Raw genomic sequence first — 13,187 nt, 5'->3', positions numbered from 1 at the left:
ACCGGAGCGAGGGGGTCAGTGAGCGCTCACGCCGATCGCCGATCAGCGCGTTTATTGAGCCCGGCGACCACCCAAAGCGTCGCGACCGGCGCGCCTCAACCCGGATGACCTCCGGAGTGACGCGTCTCTCCGGTGACGGTGCGGACGGAGCAGCGCCGGAGGAGATGCGCATATCTGCAGGTGCTCTAGCGCTGTCGTAAAGCAAGAGCGAGTCCGCGATCGTTAAAGAGATGCCAGGGGTAACCAAGTACAATTTAGTGGATGACGCGCAGGATTTGAGGATCCCCATGCACAACGACGAGGTGTTCAAACATGGGGTCTGCTTCGAGGCAAAGGTAAGGACCCTCCGCAACAGATGCTCTGTGAGGGGCAGCGATCATTGAAGGCTTGGAGACCAGTCAGTCATGTCTCTGCTAGTCTAACAACAACCGCTACATGTTTTCATCCCCGCGCTTGTGTGATGCTGATGGTGACTGTTGACCTTAAAATAGTTGGATTTTAGTCTACTTTGCATGACTTTGAAACGGTTGTGATTAAATCATGTACTTACTTGCAGGGACAAGTGTTGCTCTAACTGATAACTTGACGAACGCTGACTTCATTCATTTCTTTTATACCATGTTTTGAGAAATCTGTGATAAGTGAAGAGCAATCCGAGTTTGAACATTTTGGTCTTTGCCTTCTGACGTGTAAAAAGGCTGCAACTAATTGTTATTTCCATTATTGATTCATCTGCCAATTATTATCTCTATCTTTCTCTATCTTAATTGTTTGGTCTATAAGACATCAGAAAACCATTTGATGGCATTGTTGTATCCCATCGACAGACCAAAATGTGTAAGGAAACGCAACAATTTTCAGATTTGTGAAGCTGGAACCATCAAGTATTTGATGGAAAGCATTCAGTTGATTAATCCAAGTATTGCAGCTATAGTGTGTAATGATTTAGACATAGAGGGGAATATTTCCGAAAGCATGTGAAAAAGCTGTCAAAACTACAATGGGAATAAACAATCTGTCAGCCCAGCGTGCTCCAGGCAGTCAGTGGCATTCATCCCCTGGAAGTGTCAATCATTAAAGCTTTCTCTCATGTTTTGCAGTACATTGGCAGTTTGGAGGTGGGTCGCCCCGGCAGCCGAATGGAGATAGTCGCTGCAATGAGGAGAATCCGAGTAAGACACTTGAATATGTGACTTCCCTGAATCCAGACTACTGAACTTGACCCCTGACCCCTTTAATCAACTCTCTCTCTCTCCTGACCCACCTTGTGCACAGGATCCTCACTCCCCTCAACAACCTCTTTACACATAAATCACCGGTCTGTGTAAAACCACACACTCAGGCAGATTCAGTGGGCTGTCAGCAGTGATTTAAATCACGTCAGGGTTCGGGGGGCGCATTTTATGGCTGAGGAGAGATACAGCGTGCAGGTTTTTATGTGAAACCATTAGAAAGCCCAACAGCTCTGGAGCCTCCCTTTAGATCAGACAAGGCCACTGGAAGCACTAATGCCCTGTCATTACACATCGCTGCAGTGTTACAGCCAGGCGCGGGGAGGAGAGGATTTAACTGCTTGTCAGCTGTTAGATCTAATCTAACAACCAAGTCATTGTGTCAACTCGGAGGTCGGACACATCCCCAGTGACACCCGGGAAGGACTAAATCCTGATCCCCCGAGTGCAGAGCGGTATAATGGCCATTTGATTGCACTGGCTCAGATTTAGTGAAGCTCGCTGACAGATCACTCAGGAAACTCAATGATGTCTAAATCTTCTTTTTAGATTTTCTTTACAATTTGCCGTAATGCGCTGGATGACAAACACCGTGCAGCAGCTCAGGATGGAAATAATACACAAGGTTACCCAAACGCTGCTGAAGACCTTGCGGGCCAAGTCTGTACTGCACCTTTTTCATCTGTCCTCAAAGGAGGTTTTATTACATTTCTGTGTTGTGTGGCTCTTATCTAAAAGCAGAGTTTGGAAAATAATTTTCTGCAAGGCTTCAAACCAAAAGTAACAAATTGAAGGCGATAAGGAAAATAGAAGAAAAGCAAACACATTAAGAGACAAAGAAATATTTTAAAATTAATGCAATAACAACACGATATCAAATGTGGGCAGGATTAAAGTTAACAGCACATGAGTCTGTCTGTAAGACAGTGGGGGCTGTTTGTGAGCCCTGTGTCATTAAGAGTCCCCGCTGCAGGTGAGGTTCCCTCTGAATATTCAAAAGCTGACTTGTCCTCCAAGCACTCACAGTGGCTCAGAGATAAGACTGGAGGTGAGTTGACACAACCTGGAGAGAATACGCTGTGCCTGGGGGCCATTGTTAGTCTGAGTTAGTTTCAGGTGCAGGAAAATGTGGCGGCAACGCTTCCTGTGTTCCACTTCGTCGCTCTCTGACAGCAGTGTGTGTGTGTGTATGTGTGTGTGTGTGTGTGTGTGTGTGTGTGTGTGGAGATGGATGGTCCTCTTGTCCCAGTTTGCATGGGGCGCATTAGCCTGCATAACACACGCACATTACAGGAGCGGTGTCCTTCACCTGAGCTCTGACTGCACATGCAGGAAAACTCACACACACACACACACACACACACACACACACACACACACACAGTGATGAGACGGATGGACCAGATGAGAGCATGTGACAAGGTGGAAGGGTCTGTTGAGTCTTCTGGTGAGGTGCTTTCCACGGATCACAGGCTCATAGACAAGCTGCTCCTGGTTCATTAAGGCTGAAATCACCAGATATGCTGCTAACAATTATCCCATTTCCTCTTTCCTGTGAGATTTCTTTTGTTCAAAAATGTCAATATAAGAGTGAGAAGAGGATAAAAGGCAGCACTGGGTTGTTATTTTTACACAAACCAAAGAAAAGATGACAGAGAATATCCAAGTCTGTCAGGCAGAGTGGGCGGCGGCTTGTTCGCTGAAGAAGGACGCTAATTTCACAGGCTTCATCTGATCAATTAATCATCTGATGTTGGACTGTGCGTTTTCAGAGCGAGGCGTGTTATTTCACATAGATTCTGGTTGTTCTTAGATCTGCGGGTCTGATATTCGTAGCCTGAGCCTGCAGTGGAAGCAGAGGCTACAGGCTCCGGCATTAATCACGCAGAGGGATGAAAGTGTCCCGCACATGCCTGCCTCCCCCCGGGAAGCCTGCCTTTGAAAGCTTAAACAGCTCCCAGGAACAGAAACTGACAGTTTCTCAGTGTTTACTCAACCTCACATTTCCCATAAGAAGAAGACAGTCAAAAATATCTTTCTGTGTGCATGATCCCTTCTCTCCTTTCCAATAAATCATTTATCTTGTATAAATAGCGCCATCTGTGCCGGCCCCACATATTTAATGCCAGTCACATCACGTGACGCAGTAATCAATCTGGTTTGGATTAACTTCTTTGGCCAACTTCTTTGGGTGTTAATTTGACTGTAATTTTTCCTTCACAGTATGAATTCAAACTGAAGAACATCAAGAAAAAGAAGGTCAACATTGTCGTCTCCACTGATTGCATCAAAGTGATTCTGCGCAAAAAGAAGAAGGTCAGTCCCGTAAAATGTGACTTTATGTGAGCGACGTCTTTCGGCTTTGGGACTTTTGTGACTGTCGGCCCTTGTGTTTGTGTGTTGCAACAGAGGAAAGGCTGGTCGTGGGATGAGAACACCGTCCTGGTGACGCAGGATCCCATCTACAGGTTGGCCCCTCGGGACGTATGTTCAATAAAAAGCCGAATAACTCACTCACACATCACGCCTTGTCTTCCTTTGAACAGGATCTTCTATGTCTCTCATGACGCCCAAGACTTGAAGATCTTCAGCTACATCGCCAGAGATGGACAGAGCAACGTTTTCCGCTGCAATGTGTTCAAGTCAAAGAGGAAAGTAGGTCTGATTCCTGATTAACGCAAAAAAAAAGATAAGTGAGATTCTTTAATTTTCTGATGCAAAGATGCAAACCAGCAATGAACCGATGCTGCTGTGGAATAAGTCTTTGTCAGCAGCATAAGCGATAAGCCTGATACAACTTCCTTCACTGTGTCACTGAGCTCTGTTGTTGCCCAAAAACTACTAAAAGCACAGCAGCCGCACTGTTGCACTGGGTGATCACTGACACCATGATAAACATGATCGCTGGAGTGTACTTCCAGTCAATCCCACATAGTCTGTAACAGCACCGAGTCTCAGCACTCATTAAAGCATCAAATCCGCTGCTGAAAATCATCCCCAAAGACGACCCGATCCATCGTTCGTTTAATGTTTGCTAAAAACCAAAGTGCCCAGCAGCTTTAGGAAGTCATTTAGCCTTTTTAAAAGTGAAAACATGTTTTCCTGACCGGTTTTCAAACGAGTCAACATCAGCAGCCCTGTATGTTTATCTGCTCTCTTGCCGAGATAGATGAGAGGATGGATACAACTCTGGTGTTTGTCTGAAGCTTTGGGAAGCAGCTGGTTAGCCTAGCTTAGCATAAAGACTGGAAACAGAAGGAAACAGTTAGCCTGAAGGTAACAAACCTCTAATCACCTCTAAAGCTAGCAACATTGCATCTCATTTATTTGCTCTGTATAAAAACTGTTTGGTTTCGGCCCCTTTTGGACAAGCTAGCTGTTTACCGCTGTTTCCATCCTCTGTGCTAAGCTAAGCTAACCAGCAGGATCTTTATATTTACAGATAATGGAGTGGTACCAGTCTTCTCAGTAAGAAATCACAAGCAAAATGCTGAATGTGCTCGGGACTGAGAACAACGTGACAGACTGGGGATGTTGCGAAGTATTAAGAGACAAACACGTTGTTGGTTTTGGTGTTATTGTGGCTTTTGTTGACACTAACAGAAGAACAGAATATCTCCAGCGTTATCTTTTAAGCAGACTGCAAACAGCTATGAACCACAGCCAGTCAGCCCCTGTGCATAGCGGCTAATGGTGGTTTCACGCCCGTTGTCTCAGTGATGCATAGCCCTGCTGGACCACACATGAACACTCACTGTGAGAGTCAGAGGCCTCGTGTGTGCTCTGACAAAATGCTTCTGTAAATTAACGCCATGTTCTTCTCCAATCTCATCATATCTGCATATCAAGCAGAGACATTTTTTTCCCCCTCCATGACAAAGACAGAGCATCAGCGAGGTTGACTCTCATCTCTTCACCATGGATACCAGACAGACAGCGACTTAGTGAAGCTGCATACTAATCATCCTGGTTGGAAGAGAGAAGAAGGGAGAAGAAGAGGGGCTTTTTCACTTAGCACTTAAAGACATTTTCACCACTGCCGAGCGAACGCCCACCACATTGTCAGGGACTCGGCCAGCGGTGCCTCGGTGCCTCCCCGGGGCTGCAGAGTCTTATCTGAGCGATGCAGGCCAAGCGTGTGTGCTGAGTAGGAGGAGATGGACCAGCTGATAAAAGGAGATTTGATTTATTTTCATCGCTCCATGTTGCGGCCCAGCGGGGCTTAGATGTCAGCTCATTACAGCTGCAGAGCCTTTTGTGTTCGGCCTTTGGAGGGCTGGTAGTTTAATTTTTAAAACAAAATTACATTTTGAATCGATGGAGCAAAATGATAAATCCCGTGGCTTTATTCCTGGGTTATTTTCTTTTGCTCTTTAACTTGATTGAAGTAGCCTGAGAAACGCTGACATATTGACTGAATGCCTTCAGGCAGCATAATCCTGTAGAAGGACATGACAATACTTTCATTTCAATGCTGCTTCTGCCACTATTCAATATAAAAAAAAAAAACACGAAAAAAACTCACCTTTAGTGAGATTGAGGAAGGACACGGTGGATAAAGTTTAATTCCAGAGGATTTCAGATGCCGCCGCTCGACTGTGTATTAGGACTTAAGGTAGAAAAGAAGCCTTGAAATCGATCAGAGAAGTGCTGGTGTCTCAAAGGCAGCATAGATTTTATTTTATTTTTTTCGGTATGTTCATCTGAATAAACACTGATTTAACACATTTAAGCCAGGACAAAATTTAGTGCTTGATTTGTGCAATAGCAATACATTTATAGATAACAGAAGAGTGAAAACACAGCTACAACCATTATTTTCATTATTGATTATTTTCTAAATCATCTGGCCTCTAAAACCACAGCTCCCTGAAGCTCAAGAGAATGTCTTGTAATTTCTGACTCATTGCAAGTGAAAGTGTCCCTGATGAGGTGACCTGATGATGCTGACACACCTGCAGAGCTTCCAGCAAAAACAACAAATTCTATCCCCCCTCCCTCTGCCATTGGAGTTACTTGCTTCTGAAATAGACCGATCCATCACTGTGACAGCAGAACGTATGCAGAGCAGACGGACAAGGACGAGCAGCTGGAGCTCTGTGCTCCTAATATCTTCTTACTTTAATTTGACCCCCCCCCCTTCTGTCTTCACCTCCCATTCTGCACCAGCATCCCCCTTTTTTCCTCTTTACTACTGTGTCCGTTTTTCTTTTTCTTCCTCTTTACCTTTGCACACAAACACACACGCATTCATCGATCTACTTCTCTTCCTGTGCAACTCCTTTAGCACCTCATTTTCTCCCCCTCTGGACCTCTTCATTCATTTCTGCATCCTCCTGCTGCTGCTGCCTGCCCCGCCCCGGCTCTCCAAACCCCTAACACACACACACACACACATACACACACACACACACATTTCCTCTGTGTCCTCCCTCGCAGTCTCAGGCCATGAGGATCGTGCGGACGGTGGGTCAGGCCTTCGATGTGTGTCACCAGCTGACCCTGCAGCAGAAAAGCGATGACCAGGAGGATGAGGAGGGGAAGGCGGAGGAGTCAGAGGCAGTGCCAGGTGACTCCTATCTACACACACACACACACACTCACACAGAATTACATCCACAAATCTGGTCTGCTCTCCCCCCACATCGCTGTCTCTCTCTCTCCTTCTGTCACACACACAAACTAAATCCACTTTCTTCTCCTCACTCAGCAACACACACACTCCCCAGGCCTTCTTCTACTTCTTCTTCCTCTCTCTCTCTCTCACAAACAAAAACCGTCAGCGCCTGCAGAAACTAACCGTGGCGACTGAGCACACCTCCCAGAGAAAAGATGTCATTATCCAGCACTGATAGATTTTTTCAGCTGCTCGCCATGCTGCAGCTGCAGATGTGTTTTGGTGTGTCGTGCGAGCCATTGATCAAAGACCTTGTGAGGGCTTCTGGCAGTTCTTTGCTGTCACTGCCTCTAGATATGTAGCAAACTATGAAGCTCAAAGTAAAAATGACTTATATCTGTCTGATCTCTCTGCAGCAAAGAAGAGGTTTGCAATGTCAGAGGAAACTGACCTTGAAGCCACAACAGAGGAGAGCATTGAGTGCGTCTCTTCATCAGACCTGGAGAAGAGCAAAAAGGACGAGGCCCTCGCTAACGATGGCAAGGTAGAGTCCAGAAGTCGTCCTTGATCATTTCAGCGTTGCTCATACAAAGTGTAGTTTATGGACGCTTATGGCACCACTCTGTATGAGACAGCATCTAAAATATGGGGCTGCAATCACCACGTTTTCATTATAAATTATCACCAATATCATCATCATGCTTTTGTTTGACCCATACCAGGGACTAAAAGTCAGGATATCGAAGCCTCTGCTGAAAGTTGGTCCCCTATGTGTATTAATAATTCACTGGAGTCTTCCTTAAAATGATTAATCGATCGGTTTTCTGACGGACCAATCCATTAATCAGTTAATTGTTACAGCTCGACTGAATTTAACGTCATAAAAAGCTTAAGTCCTGCTTCTGAACTGCCTCTTTCCTGTTCCCTCTTCCTGCCATGACACAAACAAGAAACTGTATCAAGCATAAAACTGGCGATACAGGATGTACTGTGGCAGAGCAAACTTTTTGGTTTTCCAATATTTTAGAAAAGAAATGACCTAAAAAATCCGTCAGTAAATAATTCTGGGCCTCTCACAGAGTCGTGATGAAAGTTTGGCCACATATGGAGCCAAATGAAAATCACTGAGTCTGAGCCAGAGATGTAAAGCCAGCGACCGCGTCTTCAGGGCTTGTTTGCGAAGAACTTTTCCACGAAGCTGTTCATTATTGATGTGATCGGTGATGATTTATTAATGAAACCATCGCAAGGTTTACTGCCTAATCCTGAGCTGTCGAACAAGCGGCTATCTGCTCTCTGATGTTTGTCAGCTCAAGTCTCTGCGGCACTCTCGGCTTTACCGCCAAACGCAGAGAAGGAGTGTCGTGCTGGCGAGGAGGTAATTGGCTTGATTTGAATTTTACATCTAATCACATGTTTACAGCAAGAACAAGATAATCGGCTTTATTATTTCGATACGTGATTCTGCCACAATAAAACGTCAGCAAATCATTTGTCCAAATCTCACCTCCAATTTCTCCCTCTCCTGTGTGCAATTTGAAGGTCAAGTGTCCTTCATAGTCCAGCATTAATGGCATGAGAGTCCATATTGATCTCCCATCTCAGATATGACAGATACGTCGTGTCCTTCATGGCTGCTCTTCCCACAGCAGCACTCTAACATAATTGTGTGAGTCATAATTCCTGAACAGTCGACCCGTCTAGCAGCAGCCCGTCCAGTCAATCTGTAGATCTAGTTACCGACTGAATCCCCATTAAAACACCATCTTCAGAATTAGATTAAATGAGGCGACTTCGTACTTTGCATTAGAGCCTGGATTTCTTTGATATGACTGGAGTGAACTGTACGGCATGATTGATTTATTATGCTTTGGTTGTGGAGCCTCAACTCAGCTTTGGAACTTAAAGCTGCTCTAATCAACGTCTTTATATTAAGAGTCGATCAAATGACTGCGTGTTTCTGAAAGGAGTCGCTCGTAATGATTCCCTGCAGCTCTACGGAGCGTTTCAGCGTCTTTCTGCTCATTGTTTTGGTTTTGCTGATTTGGTTTATAGCATCCTTTATGGCAGGCAGATGTTTTTTTTAGCGAAAGCCCAGCACCAAACAGCAGGCGGGGACGGTTAGCAACTAGCTGAGCTGGAGTGAATAAACACAGAGCTAAGAGTATTGAACTTACATACATTCTAAAAGAAGTCTCCAAACATCAGCTTAAACAGTGCCACGACCCACTGAGCCATACTGCGACTGTGTGTTTCTCACTGACCAGAAACTACAATAACATATTTCTATCCTCAGCGTGCACAGTGGCAACAGAAAATGATTTAACGTCGGCCTCAAACGTCGGTAAATGTCACGCTTTGGTGTCAGCTGCTGAAAATCAAAGAGCGGGCTCTTCTTTCTGAGCTCATCTCACAGCTCACCCGTAATTCAAGTGGAAATCTATGACAGAACACGAAATGTTCCATCAACAGCAGCCTCAGCAGAGCACCCACAGCTTCTTTATTGATCTACCTTTGGTGTGAGATACAAGTGCCTCTTTCATTTTTTTTGTTTTTTTTTTTCAAATTTATACAACCTGACATGGTAGATGTAGCAGTGATCTCTCTCCGTCTCTCCGCCTAAAAACTGACTACACCTCACCCTGTCCACCTGCACCACACACAGCTCAAACAAACACGGAGTTGTGCTGTGGAAAGTTATTTTTGGAAAATGTTAGAAAGCAAATCACGAACTAAAGTGGCATTGTAGCTCAATGCTGGCAGAGAGAGACTTCTTTAGATGTGTTTCTACATGCAAGCTTTCATGTGATGCTTTACTTTCCATATGCAGGATTTGTGTCTTGTTTTTACCTTTATTTTGGCAGCATCGTTGCTGCCGGGGGTCCATTGCTGTGGAGATTTTTCTAGTACGCTATTCAAGTATGTCCTGTCATGTTCAGCACTGCTTTTCCTCATATTTCTTGTGATTGAACTCAAATTTCTGTTGGTGTTGCTTATGTTTTTATGTGTTCATGGTGGCTATGAACACCCTGGCTACTCCATACAAATTACTTTTGCTTACTGTCATCTCTGCTGCAGGTGTCCAATGACCCATCTCTCCTGCTGAGCTCCCCCAGCCTCGGAGCCTCTGTGTCGGGTCAGTTGGCATCAGAGGCCCCCTGCTCTGAAGAGCACCAGGTCCAGCTCCTCCAGAAACAACTGCAGCAGCAGGAACAACAGGCGCTGGCAGCTTCAGCACAGGTACTGATGGCTATGATTCTGACCTCTCTCTGATGTAACATCTGATGGCAGCATTGGTTTATACAGTGATAGTTTGCTGAATTCATTCAAATGCAAAGCCGTTTATCAAAGATGACAACACAAATACTGCAGCACATCTATTGTTGCCCTTGCTGTAGTTTCCGTGGTTGCCATGGTCACACAGCGACCATGCAAGTTGAAAAAGTCGCACCGTCATAAACTGTGACGGCAAAGAGTGATGAACACTGATGAGAGCGAGAGCTGCCACTGTGTTTATGTTGGAAACACGGGAGCTGTCTGAAGGTTGTCAGACGTATGCTTCCACATGTCATCGGTACCACAAATACCACATGTAAAACACTATGATTCCCATTAAATATACATTGGATGGTATCTAAAGTACCAAAAAAGCAGATCCAGAAGTATTGTATTGAAGTTTAAAAATTCTAAAGTCTGAAAGCACATTAGTCTTCAGCCATGTTAGTGGCTCTCAGCTGCATTTGATACATACATAGGACTTAAACATGAACATCAGCATGCTAACATGCTTATGCAAAGCAGGTGTATCGCTTACCACGGTCACCATCTTAGTTTAGCCTGTTAGCATGCTGATAACTACTAATTAGAATAAACCACAACGCTGATGCTGAGTAGAGTATTGGACAAATCAGATTTTGACTTGATGGCATGAGATCCAAAGGATCCACATTTGTTAACCTGCTGGTGACTCGAGCCCAGAGAATCACGAGATATTTTAGTCTGGAGCAAAGCGGTGGGTCGACCAACAAGCAACCACCTGGCATTGCCATCCATGGAGCTGCTAGCATGACTAAAAACTCGTAGATAAGACCAAATATCGAGTGAACTCAGTTTGAAGAGCGTGTTGGCTTGATGAGTGCCTGACTTAACCAAAGGTACAAGTTCAACTTAAGGTTGTATTAAACTGAGCATCAGAATCATGAAGTTCATGGAAGTATTCTGTCTTTGAATCTGGCGAATGATAGTGAGAATGAGGCGCTATTTCCATTTTCAGCCAGTTGTGTGTTAAATAGGATGTATCAAGATATTTGGGGTTATTCAATTCTCACCTCATTCATTCACACACTTTCACTTTTGAAAAGTTTCACATCAAATCAGATGTGCCTGAGTCTCTGTTTCAAGGCCTGTGGAGGTTTAAAGCGAACCTTTTGCGAGTTTCAGAGTTTCTGACGTCTTTTGGCCAGTCTCGTTGATAGACGTTGATTCCTAATGATGTGTCATTAATGTCTAAAGAGTGAAGCTTTTGACTTTGAACAAGCTCCAAACATAAGAGCCACTGCAGAATTTAATTAGTAGATTTCCTCCTAACGACAGCGTGGCTTTTAATAAATGTCTGTGTCTAATGAGAATGAATAAAACAGCAAAAAGCAAAAAGGGAAGAAGCCATCTATTTTTTTTCTGCTCCACCAGTTTTTGCATGTGTGTGTGCGTGTTGGTCTGTTCAGGTCCATGTGCTCCAGGAGCAGCTGTCGGTGGAGGTGTGTGCGCGGACTGATGCCCAGGCCAGAGTGCAGAGGCTGCTGCAGCAGAACACCGACCTGCTGCAGCACATTTCCCTGCTGGTCAAACAGATCCAGGAGCTGGAGCTCAAAGCTGCTGGCCAGTTAACATCCAGTGAGTGGCTGTCTTGCTGTCAGCTTTCTCTTTCCTTTCACAGTGTTTTAAATCTTCTCTTTCCATGTTTTCTCCTCTGCTAATTTCCATCAAAAAAAAAATCCTTTCCTGAGCTCATCTCTCTTCCTTTCATCTCTCTTCTCTTTGCCTTCCTGTCGTTATGGCTCCTTTTCTCATCCAGTTCTGGCACGCAATTAATTATCCGTGGCAGCCCTCTCTAAGGACTCAGTTCTGCTCTCCCCTCCCTGCATTTAGCCAGTGGAGATATGCTGCCGTATACTCATGAATTATCAAATCCTGTCAGCACAGACGTCACCTACCTCCATAAAATCTCATCTGCTTTGCTCAAACCTCTCATCTCCTGTCATCTCTGTTTACATGTGATGACTAGATATTCTGTCTGTGCTTTGTTTCACACATGCTTCTTTGGATGTTTTGTCTCTGTCCTTAGTGGGCTCCCAGGACAGTCTCCTGGAGATCACGTTCCGCGCCAAGCCCCCCAGCATGGCCCGTGAGCCCCTCACCACTTCCTCATCTACGGGCGCTTTAGCAGCTCACACCCTGCTCCCGATTAGTGACGCCGCCTGGGTCTCCGCCCTCCCCGGGCCCTGCTCTCCAGGCACCGTGGGCACCGACACCAGCCCCCTGGGGCTCGGCGGCAATGCAGTCCGGCTCGAGTGCTTCCGCTTCTCCTCCCGGGGGCCGGAGGGCCAGGAGCAGGGCCAGGACACAGGGGAGACTCCCAGCGACGGTGCCCCGGATGAAGGCTCGCTGCTGGGGGAGCAGGTCCTGGGAGCCCTGGAGCTGCTCCGGTTCAGGGAGTCGGGGATCGGCTCGGAGTACGAATCAAACACAGATGAGAGCGACGACCGGGACAGCTGGGGGCACGGGGAGGCAGTGGGGGCTGACGGTGCCGCTCGACTCTTAAACGTGCTGAATGCGGAGAATCTGCCGGACTGCTTAGGGGACGAGATGGCTGTGTAGTGGTGCTCGTAAAGCTGCACAAGGCAACATTGCACTTCAGGGTGAAATTCAGAGTCTGAAGGACTTTAAAAATAAATCATGTGACATCAGCAAACTGCAATTATTTGTGTGTCGTAGTGGACAGAGCAACGAAGTTTAACCTTTAAGTTTTGATTTGCACTGAGTCAATGTCAATGTGTATAATTGAATTGATAAATTTGATCCTAATGCTTCAGGTAATGATGATGATTTCATAAAAACAAACTTGATTGGATAACAATTTGATCAATCTTTATCACTCACTACATGCCTATGACTTTATGAATGTTCAATTATCAATACTCACACCAAATAATAGCATTATATAGTAATAATAAGTAATCATAATACTACTTTACTGAACCTTTATTAGCTATAAACATGTTTAACAAATCAAGTGTGTTTCTATCAAATCAGTAATGTCTTTATTAAATCAATTTAAA

The 13,187-nt window shown here is 45.2% G+C and overlaps 1 protein-coding gene across 1 annotated transcript; it reads left to right on the top strand.

The window, feature by feature from the left end:
- The first annotated feature begins 230 nt into the window (after positions 1-230).
- LOC121615436 (carboxyl-terminal PDZ ligand of neuronal nitric oxide synthase protein-like) lies at positions 231-12,726 on the top strand. The gene is made up of 10 exons (XM_041949790.1): positions 231-335; positions 1,101-1,172; positions 3,456-3,548; positions 3,642-3,700; positions 3,779-3,887; positions 6,672-6,801; positions 7,266-7,393; positions 9,928-10,089; positions 11,574-11,742; positions 12,194-12,726. The coding sequence occupies exons 1-10, from the start codon at positions 231-233 to the stop codon at positions 12,724-12,726; spliced, it is 1,560 nt and encodes a 519-aa protein (XP_041805724.1).
- The last annotated feature ends 461 nt before the right edge of the window (positions 12,727-13,187 follow it).

The sequence above is a fragment of the Chelmon rostratus genome, chromosome 12 (genome assembly GCF_017976325.1).
Source record: "Chelmon rostratus isolate fCheRos1 chromosome 12, fCheRos1.pri, whole genome shotgun sequence".
Lineage (NCBI taxonomy): Eukaryota > Metazoa > Chordata > Actinopteri > Chaetodontiformes > Chaetodontidae > Chelmon > Chelmon rostratus.
This window is presented reverse-complemented; position numbering and strand designations above follow the sequence as displayed.